Here is an 18081-nt window from a genome sequence, read left to right as displayed (position 1 = left end):
ACTAACACTGGAACTGGCTGCTAAAACTAAGTGTGTGTTTTTTTTTTTAATTGTGTTGCCTCAGATCCTCCCAAAGACAATGGTGGTTCAGATGTGGCGAAGTATGTGGCGGAGCTGTCTGAAGGGTTAAGTGGTACGTTCCAATTAGGTTTTCTGGTGTGTCTACAGATGCTCAATTTGATCCCGCCAGTATGATGATTATTTATTAATTGCTTGTGTGTGTGTGTGTGTTTCAGGTTCTTCTTGGAATCAGGTGTACAGCGGTTCAGCTATGGAGTGTGTTTGTGATGGTCTGAGCCCAGGATGTTCATACCAGGCTAGAGTCCACTGCATCAGTGCAGGAGGCGAGAGCCAGGTATGTCTCACAAAAACATGCAATGCTTATTTGCTGTACAAAAAATATTTCCCAATCAAATGCTCTCTAGAATGAGAATGTCCCAGCCTTTAATACCACCTGCATCACTGAGCTGTATAGTACACCGCAAGTGACTAGTAGTAATGTACAAATCATGGTTTATTATGGTGCTTTTTCCACTGCATGGTACGGCTCGGTACAGTTCACTTTTGGGGGGTTTTCCACTGGGTACAGTGCCTGGTACCTGGTACTTTTTTTAGTACCACCTCTGTTGAGGTTTCAAGTGAACCGTACCGTTACCAAAACGTGACGTGTAAACTCTGCTGATCACGGACTGGCCGGAAAGAATCGTCACTACCTGCGTCACTGAACTTGCGCCACAAACACAACAGAACCGCTAGATTTAAATCAGCACAGCCAGCGAAGGATCGAACGCAACTGTTTTGAACGAGTGCACCTTTTTTTAACAACCAAAAAGTGGCAGTTTCGTTCTCTGTTGAGGAAGTACAGATGTTCCTCTCGTTGATAGCAGAGGAGCGAATCCAGAGAGAGCTTGATGGGGTGACGCGGAATGAAAAAGTTTTTCAGGAGTCGCAACAATAGAGGCGGCACAACTATAATGACATGTGAATAATCCCGCCCACTCTAAAGCGATACTAAACTGCAGTGGAAACGCAAACCGAGGCGTGCCGTGCCGTACCGTACTGAGCCATGCCGAGCCGAGTTGTACCACGCAGTGGAAAAGCGCCATTAGTGTGACGTAAACTAAATGCCACCCCTCCCACCCACCCAAAAAAATAAATAAAAAATCTTATTTCAATATTAAATTTGTCAGTACAGGAAAGAAAATCGACAAAATACTATAGAACTCATTTTAATCAGTGATGCTGTCTACACTGGATGCGGCGCGACACGACAAATCCCCGACAGAAAACTGCTGCTGCGTTCTATTTGACAAATTGACACAAATTTCAAATAATTTTCAACGGTCACTTTGCTGCGTCTAGTGTAGACAGACTTTAGCTGTTGCGGCGCGGTGCGACAAATGTTGTGTCCGGTGTAGACACGGTGTTACTCACCTATCAAGAAGTAGTCTTGTGTAGCCAGACCTTCAGACTGACGGCTGAAGGTCTGGAATCCATGGCAGCTTTCATTGGCCAAGGCACGTGAGGCCGTTTGACCGACATGTTCGACCAAGGTCGTTTCGTTCATTGTCACGTTTCGGGGCGTGGAAATGTAACAGACTGGTGTGCAAAACTCTTGGACATATTTTAAAGATTCTATGCAGTAAACTTAAAATTTTTTCACATACTTTTGAAAATCCAGCATTCAGTTGATCCTGATAAGCGCTCATCGTCACAGTTGTGAGCACGACGGCTTTCTTCTTTCGTGAGGAAGTTTGGCGGCACGGCATCTTTGTTTCCAGGTGGAACATTAAAGAACGCGACACACACATCTCCCGGAAATCCTGTATAATTCAACCAATCCGATGACGACTTCAAAACTCCTGAAGTGTTCCCACTTTTGTGTGCCATATGCATCAGATGTTTAGCCAACGGTCCGTGGGCTTGACGTCTGAAGCTGAGACTAATCGAGAAGAAGCAAAGCAACCTCGGTGTCCGATCGCAGGCCTTCCCGCTCCTCGAGTTATCTCCAGCGCTGGAAAGCTGATCTGATATTTACACTGGTCCTACTTCTTGCCTTATCATAAGCCTTCTTTTGTTCCGCAGACATTTTCCTCTTTTGATTTTTATCCGCCATCTCTATCTTTCTGTCGTCGCGCCGCTCGGCTAATGTCTGTCCTATGCACTGAGTGCTCTCTCATCCCCATCATGAGTAGACACACCCCTTACTACTGATTGGCTACAAGTTTGTTTTGGTAATCAGCCCGACTCAGTTTTTGAAAAAATACATACCCCACCTTTAATTTTATCGTTACTTTAATCCACCTTCCTTTTATCGGTTTGTTTCCACAAAAATTGCTTACTTGTTTCCCCTCTTCATCATCTCCACGCCAATCGCAACACGCTTTTATCAATGGGGCGCTTTTGAAAAGCGGTTGGTAATAATTTCTCTCTTCCGTTTTCTTATCCCAGTTGTAATGTCATTGTTGGGGCTTTGCAGATGCATATCTGCATGCTGGACTTGGCAGCACGCAGATAATGACTCATGTTGGCGCTGGTTTTCACAGCCATGAATGTGAGAGAATGCTCACGTGGCTGTGGTCTGCTGTCACAGTTTCAGCCGGAGCCTACACACTATTTTCATTGAGGAGGTGGAACGTGGTGTGCACGATTAAAATGTATCAAGACTGTCTAGTTTGTCTAATTTCTCATCCTATTTGTTTTTAGTTGACGGAGCCCTTGCAGGTCCAAACACCACCTGTTCCTCCTGGTCCATGTCAGCCGCCCAGGGTCGTAGGCAAACCCAAAGCGAGAGAGGTGCAGCTACGCTGGGGTAAATGTTGCCTTTGTGTGTGTGTGTGTGTGTGTGTGTGTGTGTGTGTGTGTGTGCTTATTGTGTATAACGAATTAAGTATTGCTTAAAAGCATGTCATGTTTAGTATGTAAGTATGTATAATTGGGGGTTGAAGGGTATATATACACAATCGTATAAAAGTTTGGGGTCATTCATTCAGATTTTTTTTGTGTCTTGTCTTACCAAGGCTACTTTCATTTGATCAAAAATATAGTAAAAACAGTAATAATGTGAAATATTAAAATTTAAAATAACTGTCGCGTTTTAATATGTTTTAAAATGTAATTTAATCTTGTGATGGCAAAGCTGAATTATCAGCAGATGATCCTTCAGAAATCATTGTAATATTCTGATTTGCTGCTCAAGAAACATTTCTTATTATTATCAATGTCGAAAATAGTTGTGCTGCTTAATATATTTGTGGAAACTGATACATACTTTTTTTTAGGATGTTTATTTTTTCAGAAAGTTTTTTTTGATCATTTTAAAGTGTCCTTGCTGAATAAAAGTGTTAATTTTCTTTTTTTGTTGTTTTTTTCTCTCTCATTGCATGTTAGCGCCCCCTCTGGTGGATGGAGGTAGTGCAGTGTCTTCGTACAGCGTAGAAATGTTCGCTCCCCAGGTAGACGAAGGCTGGGAAGTGTACCAGGGCTCTGAACTGGACTGCACAGTGGGAAGTTTACTGCCCGGCAGGACCTACGGCTTCCGGCTCAGAGCTGCCAATAAAGCTGGGGTGAGTGTAAGCTTTACAAGTGTCACTGATATTATTTGTTTTTATAGTAGCTAATAATCTGTTCTTTTCATAGAATGTGCCACGTATAGTTGACTAACAAATTGTTTTATATTTTATTGGTGTTCAACAGTACGGCCCTTTTTCGGAGCGGTCTGAGGTCACGACCGGTCCAGGGTCCCCTGAGGTGTGTCGGCCCCCTCATGTCAACTGTAAATCACCGACATGTGCTGTGATCAGCTGGGAGGTGAGAATATCCCATGATGCAAAGTATTCTTTTCTATCAAGGAAGTCTTTAGTAGCTTTGAGAGGACAGTGAATTTAGGGTGTGTTCACACTTGTAGTCGGTTCGATTGGTTCATTTGGTCCGGACCAAAAAGGAAAATGATACATTTGGTCCTGGTCTGCTTAGCGTTCACATTGGCATTTTTGACACCGAACCTAAAGACATAGTGATACATTCACAACCTGATTGGTCATCTTGAATGACATCTAGATTGTCCTAGATTGACATCTAGCGCTGCTTTAAGTCGAACACACCTAATGCCGTCTGCTGGACTAAGCGCGCTCATTCTTGTGTGTACATATAATTTTATTTTCACCATTTGCAAACTCACAAGGAGCTCATAAAAGGCACTTTCCCTCATCGTTGCTCCACGTTTGCCCTCTGCTCATTTTGTTTTGACCACCTGTTCCTCCTGGTCCATGTCAGCCGCCCAGGGTCGTAGGCAAACCCAAAGCGAGAGAGGTGCAGCTACGCTGGGGTAAATGTTGCCTTTGTGTGTGTGTGTGTGTGTGTGTGTGTGTGTGTGTGTGTGTGCTTATTGTGTATAACGAATTAAGTATTGCTTAAAAGCATGTCATGTTTAGTATGTATTTAGGGTTAATTGGGGGTTGAAGGGTATATATACACAATCGTATAAAAGTTTGGGGTCATTCATTCAGATTTTTTTTGTGTCTTGTCTTACCAAGGCTACTTTCATTTGATCAAAAATATAGTAAAAACAGTAATAATGTGAAATATTAAAATTTAAAATAACTGTCGCGTTTTAATATGTTTTAAAATGTAATTTAATCTTGTGATGGCAAAGCTGAATTATCAGCAGATGATCCTTCAGAAATCATTGTAATATTCTGATTTGCTGCTCAAGAAACATTTCTTATTATTATCAATGTCGAAAATAGTTGTGCTGCTTAATATATTTGTGGAAACTGATACATACTTTTTTTTAGGATGTTTATTTTTTCAGAAAGTTTTTTTTGATCATTTTAAAGTGTCCTTGCTGAATAAAAGTGTTAATTTTCTTTTTTTGTTGTTTTTTTCTCTCTCATTGCATGTTAGCGCCCCCTCTGGTGGATGGAGGTAGTGCAGTGTCTTCGTACAGCGTAGAAATGTTCGCTCCCCAGGTAGACGAAGGCTGGGAAGTGTACCAGGGCTCTGAACTGGACTGCACAGTGGGAACTTTTGATCATTTTAAAGTGTCCTTGCTGAATAAAAGTGTTAATTTTCTTTTTTTTGTTGTTTTTTTCTCTCTCATTGCATGTTAGCGCCCCCTCTGGTGGATGGAGGTAGTGCAGTGTCTTCGTACAGCGTAGAAATGTTCGCTCCCCAGGTAGACGAAGGCTGGGAAGTGTACCAGGGCTCTGAACTGGACTGCACAGTGGGAAGTTTACTGCCCGGCAGGACCTACGGCTTCCGGCTCAGAGCTGCCAATAAAGCTGGGGTGAGTGTAAGCTTTACAAGTGTCACTGATATTATTTGTTTTTATAGTAGCTAATAATCTGTTCTTTTCATAGAATGTGCCACGTATAGTTGACTAACAAATTGTTTTATATTTTATTGGTGTTCAACAGTACGGCCCTTTTTCGGAGCGGTCTGAGGTCACGACCGGTCCAGGGTCCCCTGAGGTGTGTCGGCCCCCTCATGTCAACTGTAAATCACCGACATGTGCTGTGATCAGCTGGGAGGTGAGAATATCCCATGATGCAAAGTATTCTTTTCTATCAAGGAAGTCTTTAGTAGCTTTGAGAGGACAGTGAATTTAGGGTGTGTTCACACTTGTAGTCGGTTCGATTGGTTCATTTGGTCCGGACCAAAAAGGAAAATGATACATTTGGTCCTGGTCTGCTTAGCGTTCACATTGGCATTTTTGACACCGAACCTAAAGACATAGTGATACATTCACAACCTGATTGGTCATCTTGAATGACATCTAGATTGTCCTAGATTGACATCTAGCGCTGCTTTAAGTCGAACACACCTAATGCCGTCTGCTGGACTAAGCGCGCTCATTCTTGTGTGTACATATAATTTTATTTTCACCATTTGCAAACTCACAAGGAGCTCATAAAAGGCACTTTCCCTCATCGTTGCTCCACGTTTGCCCTCTGCTCATTTTGTTTTGTTTACACCGTCATCAAATCATGTCACATAGCGTCGCATCTTGTCATTACTTCCTGTTTTTGGTTCATTTAGAAGTATTTGGACTGTGTTGCGTTCATATTTCGTTCGAACCGTACCAGAGTTAGTTTGGAAGCGGGCCGAGACCCATCTTTTTAGCGGTCACGGTACGCTTGAACACCAGGGTTCGGAAGGCAGTGTTCACGCTTACTCAAATGAACCGCACTAACAGAGCAATCGCATCAGAGTTCATTTTAATCGAACCAAACATGACAAGTGTGAGCACACCCTTAGTGAATTTCTTCATTGTGAGTGAATTAGGGTTATTATTAACTAAAACCATATGAAAAACTAAACCTATAAAAAACTAATTAAAATATTACTTAAAATAAACATTTACTGAAAATATATTAAAATAAATATAAAATAATGAAGAAAAAAATACAAATACAACTGAAATTGAAAAAAAAAAAATGAAAAAACTAAGAAAAATTACTAAAACTTTACAATTAAAATGTTTGCTTTGTTTTGTCTTTCACATTTGATGTGTTCTGCATCCATGCAGGCCCCTCCCTGTAATGGAGCGGCAGTGTCAGAGTATCGCCTGGAGTGGGGGGCGGCAGAGGGCAGTATGCAGATGTGTTACACCGGTGCTGCACTGTCCCATGAGATGAAGGGTCTGCTGCCAGCCACCAACTACTTCTGCAGAGTACAGGTGAGAAACACTCTCATACACACTTTTTCATCTGAATGTTTGAGCTGTTGGTGAGAGTGGTTCTGCCATGTGAAACTAACCAGGAAATAGCGGTCTGCTGACTGATTTTGCTTTTACTTCCTGTGAGCACAAATATATCAGCTTGTGTCATTCAAATGAGATATTGGGAAGAGTGCCAACTTTACATTGTCAGTGCCACCCAGTGGCTGAGAGAGACAAATGCTTTTTTTTTTTTTTTTTTAATAGCTGTTTATTACTATATTGAGGGCTGTTATGCACTAATTGCTGGCTGAAATTTTGTTCAATTAAATTATTTTGGTACAATTTGTAATTATAATAAAATATGTTCCATCCCTGAATGTTTCTGGTGGGACAATTAGCAGATTTCAAATTCACTTTTCTTAGGAACTGAATTTAAACTAAAATAATGTTGTCAATTATTAAATTCTGTGATTGGTGCTTTACATATTTATTGTCCACTTTCTTTGTGCATTTCTACACTAGTCTAGTCCAATGTTTTACTTTTGTATTTGCTGTTGTTGTTTTTTTTGTTGTTTTTTTGTGAAGAGTTATCGTTATTGTTGGTCCTGCATTTTTATAGTCTTGATGATTCCTCTGCTTGTTCAGCTAGAATCAACCACACGATAGTTAAAGATTAAAGCTTTATTTGCCATTCACGTCAGGCCTGTTTGAAATTTTAATCTCTCATTGACTGTGTGTGTTTTGTGCCTCAGGCAGTGAATGTGGCCGGTGTGGGGCCCTTTAGCGACGCTGTGCTCTGCCAGACACCCTGCTCTGTGCCAGCGCCAGTCAGCAGCGTCCACACTCTCCGCGAGTCAGAGATGAGAGTGGAGGGCAGCTGGACCACAGAGAGGGGCGAGGACGAGGAGGACGAAGAGGCCAGACCTCTCCTTTACTCTTCATCCACCTGCCTGGGGCTACGCTGGGAGGCACCGTGTGATCACGGATCAGAGATCATGTCATACCTGATCGATCTGGGTGAAAGACAACCCATCCTTACTGGGCCCGTAACCAAATACATCATCCAGAACCTGCACCCCGACACCACCTACAGGTACAATGACATCTCTGTTATAGAACAGTAGCAAAAGTAAACATACAGCGTGACCAGTGTAGTCCATTTCATGAACGTATGGCTCTTATGAACCTTATGAACTGACTTTTATAATTCCAAAAATGAGTATGGATCTGAAAGGAATGAATGTGTATGAACGAAAACTGAATCTTGTGCTTGTGTGTTTGAAGGATAAGAATCCAGGCTCTGAATAGTTTGGGAGCAGGACCCTTTAGTCACACCTTTAAACTGAAGACCAAGCCACTGCCACCCCTCCCTCCACGTCTGGAGTGCACCGCTTCCAGTCATCAGACCCTCAGGCTCAAGTGGGGTGATGGCCCGGCCAAGGCCCAACCCACTGATTCCCTACAGTACCATCTCCAAATGGAGGATAAAAATGGGAGGTTTGTAGATGCATTTTTTTGTGCTTTGCAGTGTATTTTAAAACTGTGTCCTAACCAGGCATGACAGAAGATTCAAGTCATTTTCTCTGAACGCGAAATGCAAAGATTAGCCAAATACACAAATATATACAGTTCAAAAGTTTGTAGTCGGTAAGTTCTTTTTTTCTTTTTTTTTTTGGAATTAATACTTTTGTTAGGCAAAGATGCATTAAACTGATCAAAAGTGACTTTTAAGCAAACACTTATAATGTTACGTAAGATTTATATATTTTAAAAAAAAAAAATGTTTTCTGAACATTCTATTTATCAAAGAAACCGGAATTAATACTTTTGTTAGGCAAAGATGCATTAAACTGATCAAAAGTGACTTTTAAGCAAACACTTATAATGTTACGTAAGATTTATATATTTAAAAAAAAAAAAATGTTTTCTGAACATTCTATTTATCAAAGAAACCTGAATAGTGGTTTCCACAAAACTATTAAGCAGCACAACTGTTTTAAACATGTAAAATAATAATACATGTTTCTTGAGCAGCAAATCAACATATTAGAATTTTTTCTGAACGATCATGTGACACTGAAGTCTGGAGTCTTGCTGCTGAAAATTCAGCTTTGCAATCACTGGAATAAATTACATTTTAAATATATTAAAATAGAAAACAGTGATTTTAAATTGTAATACTATTTCACAATATTACTGTTTTTTTTAATCAAATAAATGCAGCCTTGGTGAGCACAAAAGACTTCTTTCAAAAACATTTAAAAAATCATACTAACCCCAAACTTTTGAAAGATGGTATTGTACAAACCTGCAGTGTGCAAGGGATGTTTTCAACTCTATAAATGATTCAAATTAGAATTATTTTTACATTTTTATTTATTATCCATTCATCTGAAACTCGCTCAGATTTTGTGTGGGTCTGCCTTCAACTGTTATAAGTTTATCATATTGTGTATTTTGTGACTTTATTGAGGTCAACTCTATAACACTATCTCTGTCTCTCTGTTTTTGTCTCTTCCTAAAGGTTTATATCCTTGTATAAAGGACCCTGTCACACTCACAAAGTGCAGAGGCTAAATGAGTCTACCTCATACGCATTCCGCATCCAGGCCTTTAACGAGGCGGGCGAGGGGCCCTTCTCCACTGTTTACACCTTCACCACCCCCCGCTCCCCCCCTGCACCCCTAAAAGGTACAGCATCCCAACTGCAGCAGCCATACACTTGCCCCAAAAACTTCCATTGATTCATTTAGTTTGCTGAATTTTCAGTCTTCAGTGTCACATGATCCTTCAGAAATCAGTCTACTATGATGATTTGCTTCAATATTTCTTCTTATTATCAATGATGAAAACAGTTGTGATGCTTAATATTTTTGTGGAAACCATTATATGTGTTTTTTCAGGATACTTTGATAGAAAGTTCAAAAGACAGCACATTATTTGAAATAGATTTTTTTATAACTTTATAAATGTCCTTGCCACTTTTGATCAATTTATTGCAAAAAAAAAAGGCTTTGAATGGTAGCTTATGTATGATTTTAAATATAAATGATGTTTATACATTATGGAAGTATGGTATGCTAAAATGAAAACAGGCCTCATTTTTTAAAAATAGAAATATATATATTTTGTCTATTGTTTTTATTTATTTTAAACATAGATGTGCTTGAACTTATATTATAAGGGAGCTAATTTATGTGCATAAATAACAATAATTGTGCAGCTCTGTTTATTGGCATGTTACAGCTGATGTTACATTAATTAATCAGTCTTACACTCAAATAATTTAAAATTGATGCTCTTAGACAACAACATTCTAAAACACACATTTAATTCAGTTTGACCTTAAATATTTGTGCATGCAAGTTTAGTTCGGTTGTTCTCTTCATCTGTCTGTGTCTGTCTTCAGCTCCTCGTGTGGAGCGTGTGGACGAGTCGTGTGAGGTGAGCTGGGAGACACTGCCACCTATGAAGGGAGATCCAGTCATCTACTGTTTGCAAAGCATGCAGGGAAATTCTGAGTTCAAACAGGTACCTACATCACACTATATCATCTGCATGTATGAGTTTAAGAAGAAAACAGCTCACCAAACACCAAAAACTGTTAATTTTAACCTCAGTGAAGCATCTCAATTGAAAGATTTCCATTCACCGTGAGGCAAAAGTGTCTCAAATGTAGGTTCGCGCTTGTAAGCTCATTACACCGAGGTCACGGCTCTCAGCAGGTGCGCTCAGCAGCAGACAGCAGGTGTTTGGATGAATATTATTATAGCATAATGGCGATCCAGTGGTCATTACTTGAACGGCTTAGTGACAGTTATTACACTTAATGTTAGAGCCAAATCAAATCTATCCTCTCACATTTGTGCTGTGATTGTGCATGCTCTTTATTCTGACATCATGTTGTGACACAATGGCCTTCGTAACCTTTATCAAGACCTCCATAAATGTTAAGAAGCACCAAAGCACAAAATAAAATAAGAAGGGTTGGTACTTAAAATGGAAATACTCATAAACTCATTATATATTCATACCCTTATGTTGTTCCAAACTTGCATCTGAGGTCATATGATAGCTTTGTTTGAGATACCGACCATAAATACAAATCTCAGTTGCGCTGAATTTAAAACATTTAGACGTGTTATGATTGATTGTGAAATGCATTGGGACCTTTTGCATTGAGAACACGCACGTCAAACTTGCCACAAACTTAGGGAACACTGTATTTTGCTGTTACACGTTACTGTCCTTGTTAAATAGCCAGAAACTCACTGCACCTTGAAAAAAGTCCAAAATGAGGTGCGGAGACTGAAAAATCCAAATAGACAAACATTCAAAAGGAAGCCTGCACGCTCAAAGAAAGAATAAGAAACGTTTCGGTCACGTGACGCTTCGCAGTTCCTGGTTACAATACTTAGTGCAGGAGCCTTGTTACACATTACACGTTCCTACTGCTGTAGAAGTAAATTATGCATAATTATACGCAACTAACCCAAAACCTAATCCTAACCCTGTAGTAAGTATAGGTAGTTAATTAATATTACTCAGTACGTAATTGTATAACCATACTGTAACAATGTTACCTTAAACTAAAGTGTAACCCAAACCTGTGGCACCATATTTAAATGCATAATGTACAAAAACAGATGAGATTTGATTACTTATTTTTATTTATTTATTGGGTCTCACAAAATATATTGCTTCAGAAGACTTTGAATGCTACTTTTATGGTACATTTATAAAAAATAAAATAAAAAAAAACTACTTGATCATTCTGCAAAACATCTCCTGTTCTCATCACAAGAAAACTCACTAATATGGATTTGGAAAAACATGAGGAATAAACTATGGCAGAACTATGACAGAAATTTCATTTTAAACGTGGGTCCTAAGGGGCCCACTGGAGAGCCGGGTAAAAACATCACCCAGCTGTCTGTAGTTGCGGTGTTGAATTCCTAATAGTGATTGTCACTAAATATATTATCGCTGCACTGTATGTCATACGGGACCCAGCAGAACTGTTTGATTTAACTTAAAACCACTCTACCGTGAGCACCTCCGTGGGCTGTAGATATGAGGGTAATGGAAGAGTAAAGCAGTCTCACTGGCTCTGATTCATCACCCCCTGCTGAGAGAAACGCTGTAGGAGACTGCAGGCATGATGGGAGGCTTGTGTATTTGTGTTGATGCAGCCCACACACACGTGCAGGACTTCATATTCATATTCTCATGTTCTTCGGATGTATTATTCTCTGCTTAAACATTTACATCCTTAAAATAGACTTCATCAGGTCCTTCCTTTTTAGTATAGTATCTCTATGAAATGAATGCAATGCTGAATATTGTTCTATACAAATTATGTTTATCTATTCAAAAACTAGCAAATTTTAGGTCTAAGCAAACCATGATTGTTTTTCATTTGAATTGTGCGCAAAATGTGCAAAACAATATTTCTATTATATACACTATTAAATTAATCCATTGACAGTATGACAGTGAAATAAAGACATTTACGTTGTTCCAAAAAAAATTTTTTTTTTTACTTGGTTCATTAGACAATTTAAAAAAAAAAAAAAAAAAAGTTTCATGGTTTCCACAAAAAGTAGCACAACTGTTTTCTACATTGATAATAATAAGAAATGTTTCTTGAGCACCAACTCAGCATATTCGAATGATTTCTAAAGCATCGAGCGACACTGAAGTAGTGGCTCCTGGAAACTCAGCTTTGGATTACAGGAATAAATTACATTTTGAAACATTAAAAAAAAAACACATTTTAAATTGTAATAATATTTCTGTATTTATGATCAAATAAATGCAGCCTTGGTGAACACAAGATACTACTTTTTTTTTTTTAAACAAAAAAATCTTGCTCCAAACAATAGTGCATATCTATATAATACTGCAATATATTTGTGTTTAGTTTTTAATTAAATATTTAATTGTCGTCTCTAATCCTTTCAGATCTACAAGGGCTCAGCCACTTCCTATCAGCTCCCAAACCTGAGCTCGTCCACGGAGTACCGATATCGCGTCTGCGCCATCCGGCAGTGCCAGGATGCCCCCGAAATCATCGGGCCCTACAGCTCCACTGTCATCATGCTCCCACCTCGTGTCGACACCCCCGGGGTCTCTGGCGCCACGGGGTCCAAAGCAGCCGAGGCCCAGAAGCCAAAACGCAGCCTGACAGATGAACAGTTTTCTTTTCTCATCATCGCCCTCTTGGCCGTGACCTCTATCCTCATCGCGGTCGCCATCCAGTACTTCGTGATCGAATGAGCCTCGGCCCCGCATTACATCGTCAAAACAAGTTTTTGTTTGTTGATGTTTGTTTTTCTTGCTTTATTTTTCGTTCCGGCACCAGCGTCGAGGAGGGAAGGATTGAGAAAAAGAAGTTGTAGAATCACTTCACCCGATCTATTGTTCTATCTTTCCGCTACCCGCTGTCCCTTCCGCGCATGCTGTCGAAAGAACGCCGTTCCCTCCGTCGGACTCAGAGGGCGATTTATTGAAGGATCAGCAATGAAGCTTACCGCTCGTCGCATACTCATCTCGTACCACTTCATTTATTTGTGTAGCTGTAGTCTTGTTATTTATACGTAGAATTTCAGTTGTAAACTGTCGAGTGTAAGTTTCGTTCAAAGCTAGCTCGGTGGTTGCGTCGCTCACCGGTTTGCTATCTTGAGCCTGGGACTTGAGGGCCAGTGACTACGCCGTCAACGAGGGGGTACGGGTGAGCAGAAGGCCCGCCGGGGGTTCTGAGCGAAGTCTACAAGTCCATAACTTTAAAAAAAGGCGAGGCGAGACCGATACCGCTCAAATTGGCGAACGTTGATTTAGCACTTTCCTCAGAACTTTTTTGATGTTCAGAATGTGTAAAGGATGCAAAAATAACTAGAGAAATGCTATTATATTTTTGTACAGTATGATACAAGGACCTGAGATTCTGGCTTAGTACGGGGGAGTAAGACTATGACTATGAATACCAAACTAACTCAGCTTAATAGTTATTTTTACTATCATGTACGTATACTGTAGCTTGTTTTTACAATCAAGCAGCTGCTTTGCTCCAAAATATTGTCGTTCAGCACAATGTATGCTTCTTGGAAACCTTTCCTTCAGTCGTTACCTTTGCACCTTAGTGAGAAGAGAAAAAAAAAAACGTATTGAATGCGTCTTGATCTTGTGATGCGTTTTATGGGACATGTTCTCCAGTTGTGCAAAAGCCCTCAATGTGTTTTGGCTATTTTTAAAAATGTAGTACCACGAAATTTGTTCTTGAAATGGTTTATTCAGCCAATAATCATGATTTCCAAAAGTCATATTATTTTTCTTAATTTCTCTATTGTTGTTATAGTTTTTTTGTTTTAGAAACCAAATTATCACATTGTGTTAACCTTTACTTTTAGCAATATTACTTTTTGATGTAATCTTGAGAGTACTAAATACAGGACTAAATATGAATTTTCAGATATCTTTTTTTCTTGTTTAAATCACACATTTAAACTTTATTTTTATATGGAAATAAAACCTTTAAGTTAACTCTGTGCAGCAGAGAAATTAAGAAAAGTGCAAGAAATGAAATGCAAACAGCAGTAATGACTTGTGTTAATCCTACATGTACTTCCTGTGAAACGAAATTTTTGCCTTTTTCTCTGTGTGTTAAAGTCTTGTGACTGTCAGCGCTGTGACAGCAGCATGATGGTCTGGTCGTAGGGTTTTGTGTCGTGCTTTGGTTATGGGCATATGAGTGCTGTCAACAACTGTTAACAACTACAAGTAACTTGCAAGAAGTCTTGGATGAAAATGAATTACATGATTTGGTCTAATAGATATACTGCAGATGTCTTCTGTTTGTCATAGAAGGGGGAAAAAAACTAAAATTCCTATTTTTGATAGTGATAAAATGTAATTTGCGAAGTGTGCCATCTCCCCACCATGGTAGGTGTTTGGTTCTTGGGAGAAAGAAAAACTACAAAAAAAATCAATAAAATATGCACAAAAAAAGAGACCATTTTTATGTAATTTTAATGTTTGCAGTTACCTCATACACCGTACATTCCAAAACAAAAATTTGTTATAGTATACATACTATCAGACATATCACTTTAAAATGTTCGTTATCAGATAGGAAATGTATAATCATATATATGTATCTAAAGTGTGTCTGAATAGTTATGATATCTACAGACGGATCCATGCACAATAAAAGATTTATAATTCTTAATTGTCGTTTTTTACTGCATGTTGCCATATATGTAGATTCATATCACTATGCTAATGTTTTTGTATGTAAAAAAAAAACAGTATATGAATATATTTTTCAGTCAAGAATTATTGGTTTATTGGTTTTTAATTTACATTTCTACCCCGGAAGAAAATCTAATTAATATAATAATTCCTAAGACATTGAAAAAAAAAAACCCAATCAAACTGGTTAAACTGTTTTTTCAGTGAAACTGGTAAAAACATGTTTTCAGATTTTGTGTTGATAGTAAGAGATCCAGACTTCCTGACTAGACTGTGCACTAACCAAAAGCTCATTCCTCCTGCCCGGTTCAATTTCACCCACAAAGAGCGAGCCACTCCAGACAGATTGTCTATTAAATTTGATTATTCTTCAGCACCTGAATCAAGTGTTAAAGCATATTACAAAGACATTAAGATGATCTAAATTGATTTCTCTGTAATGTTTCAAAGCAGATCTGAAGTGAACACGATGCACCTGCCACACCAGGAGCTTCTTTGTGCATCAACATACAGTTTGAATTAAGATTGTGTTAGACATTGCCAATGTTAATATTAATTAACTGTTTGTAAGAAGAAAGAAAAACACCGTTAGGTCATACCTGTTATTCAGTATATCTTTTAAACTGAAAAAAAAAAACATGCTTAGACTTTTTGAGAGATGCTTGGGTCACAGCTCTCATGTTTCTTCATTAATTAGGTTTTCATTTTAGATGTTGATTTGACAAAATGACATCATCTTAGATAAATTAGTGAAATTACTAAAAATAAATATTAGAAAAAATATGAAATATAATTGATTACAAATCTTTAGTATTATTTAGATACGATTATATAGCTTATATATTAGCTTTAGTAATTCTGTTTGTTTTTTGACGTGTCTATATATAGGTTTAAAGTTATTTTTATTTTTTTATATTTTATTTTATTTCAAGTAACAGCACCTATGTTTTAGTTAAACTGTAATAGCCATGCTTTATGCTTAATTATAATTCTAAGATAATTCCTATGATTTTGATTTAAAGATTGCAAGTTATTTCATTGGATAAAATGTAATAAATACTGATATGCAAATAATGTAATTCATATTAGTAGACAGTCAAGGATCAAGAGCTGTTCATTTAAATGCACACATTGAAAGCCAAAGCCCCACCTCTCACCTCTATCCCTATCTGTCTACTGTCTCCACCTCTTGTGATCTCACTATTTAATTAAGAACGGGACTAAGTGATATTCTGCACGCACACAGTCAGCTAGAGGTGATGCTCCCATCTCCTGCAGCAGGGCACCAGATACAACGTCCACAGGTCTCGTCTTTTTCATCTCCTGTTCAAACGCACCACCTCTTTGGTTCCACCTTCCCTGATGCTGAAACGGACTTTCAGCGAAGGAGTCACATTAGAGTTCTTCTTTCTCAACCTATTTTAAAGGTGTTTCGTACACTTACCGCAATCTCTTAGACCTTATCAAGAGGCACCTGCAGACTTGCATCAATATGGAGGACCACCATTGCGGAGACTCTCTCTTCCCAACCTCCACCCTCATTCCTGTCACCACCATTTGCATCCTGCTCTTCATCATCGGGATAACCGGCAACACAATGACCATCCTCATTATCAACCGCTTCAAGGACATGAAGACCACCACCAACCTGTATCTCTCCAGCATGGCCATCTCAGACCTGGTTATCTTCCTCAGCCTCCCCTTCGACCTCTACCGCCTCTGGAAGTACGTACCCTGGGTCTTTGGGGAGCTGGTGTGCCGTCTATCACACTACATCAATGAAGGATGCACCAATGCCACCATTCTTCACATCACAGTGCTCAGCATGGAGCGTTACCTGGCCATCTGCTTCCCTTTCAAAGCCAAGGCTGCCATCACCAAGAGAAGGGTCAAGTATGTCATTCTGGCTCTGTGGGGCTTCGCCCTTCTGTCTGCTGCACCAGTGTTCTTCCTGATGGGCGTGGAGTACGAGAACGAGACGATGCCTGACCCGGCCACTCGGCAGTGCAAGCACACACGCTATGCCATCGAATCGGGGCTGCTGCACACCACTATCTGGGTGTCGACCGCCTACTTCTTCTGCCCCATGTTTTGCCTGCTCTTTCTGTATGGATCCATCGGTCGAAAGTTGTGGAAGAGTCGTCATGAGCTTCATGGGCCCAATGCAGCAGCCAGACAGAAGGTTAACAGGCAAACCGTCAAGATTCTGGGTGAGTGGGTCTTGGGAAGTGTTAAGGCTGGAGTACACTACGTGACTTTTAACATCAGAACAGATTTTGAAACACTAAGCATCATATATTTGCAGACTTTGAATATGGTTACAGAGAAAAACTGGGCATCATACACCAAACCAGGGGTGTCCAGTCCTGTTCCTGGAGGGCCACTGTCCTGCAAAGTTTAGCTGCAACCCCAATTAAACAAACCTGAATAAGCTAATTAAGGTCTTACTAGCCACAATAAAAACTTCCGGGCTGGTGAGATGAGGACAGTGGCCCTCCAGGACCGAGTTTAGACACCCCTGCACTAAACTAATGAGAATCACACAAAAGACTTTCAAGTCGTTCTAAACTCATAAAACGTGAGTAGAAACATAAACGTTGTTGCTAGGAAGCAGCATGACAATTGAAAACAACATGTTTTAAAATCGTCTCAAAATATCAGATGTTTAAAATTCTTTGACTGCATGGAATCTTGAGTTTGAAGCTAAAAAAAAAAAAACAGAGTCTGTGCCCCTCATACACTACATGATTTTCTGTGAAATCTGTCAATTCCAACTGTAAACTGTCATGGAATATTTGTGCTTGAAAAGACGTTGTGACTAGAAAGAATCTCTAATCATGAGAGATTTGTGCGACTTTGTGATCAAGTGTGATTACTTCAGTTCATGCTAACGATTTTTCTCTGGCTGATCATTAAACGGGTGAAAAAAACTAAAACCATATAACTTAAACTGAAGAAGAGACCCGAGCAATTTTTAGAGATTACACTAAAAAATGCTGGGTGAAATGCAACCCAGTGCTGGGTAAAATAGGGACAAACCCAGCAATTGGGTTGTTTTGACCCAGTGGTTGGGTTACTACCCAGAAGGTCGGGTTAAACATTTAACCCAAATACTGGGTCAAAACAACCCACTTGCTGGGTTTGTCCCTATTTTACCCAGCACTGGTTTG

The 18081-nt window shown here is 39.4% G+C and overlaps 2 protein-coding genes across 2 annotated transcripts in view; both read left to right on the top strand.

Annotated features, from left to right (window-relative positions):
- The window catches only part of LOC107561755 (fibronectin type-III domain-containing protein 3A-like), a 36418-nt gene extending 22582 nt beyond the window's left edge, over positions 1–13836 (top strand). Inside the window, exons 13-23 of the mRNA XM_016246232.1 lie at positions 65–133; positions 237–355; positions 2707–2812; positions 3391–3566; positions 3697–3810; positions 6530–6679; positions 7414–7754; positions 7946–8158; positions 9186–9352; positions 10071–10192; positions 12626–13836. Coding sequence (XP_016101718.1) covers positions 65–133; positions 237–355; positions 2707–2812; positions 3391–3566; positions 3697–3810; positions 6530–6679; positions 7414–7754; positions 7946–8158; positions 9186–9352; positions 10071–10192; positions 12626–12940 — 1892 coding nt within the window. The 3' untranslated portion in view covers positions 12941–13836. The remainder of the gene's footprint in view (positions 1–64; positions 134–236; positions 356–2706; positions 2813–3390; positions 3567–3696; positions 3811–6529; positions 6680–7413; positions 7755–7945; positions 8159–9185; positions 9353–10070; positions 10193–12625) is intronic.
- Positions 13837–16403: 2567 nt separating this feature from the next.
- The window catches only part of mlnr (motilin receptor), a 3570-nt gene continuing 1892 nt past the window's right edge, over positions 16404–18081 (top strand). The window contains exon 1 of the mRNA XM_016246211.1: positions 16404–17121. Coding sequence (XP_016101697.1) covers positions 16404–17121 — 718 coding nt within the window. The remainder of the gene's footprint in view (positions 17122–18081) is intronic.

Source organism: Sinocyclocheilus grahami, unplaced genomic scaffold (assembly GCF_001515645.1).
Source record: "Sinocyclocheilus grahami isolate Dianchi unplaced genomic scaffold, SAMN03320097.WGS_v1.1 scaffold790.1, whole genome shotgun sequence".
NCBI classification, from domain to species: Eukaryota; Metazoa; Chordata; class Actinopteri; order Cypriniformes; family Cyprinidae; genus Sinocyclocheilus; species Sinocyclocheilus grahami.
This window is presented reverse-complemented; position numbering and strand designations above follow the sequence as displayed.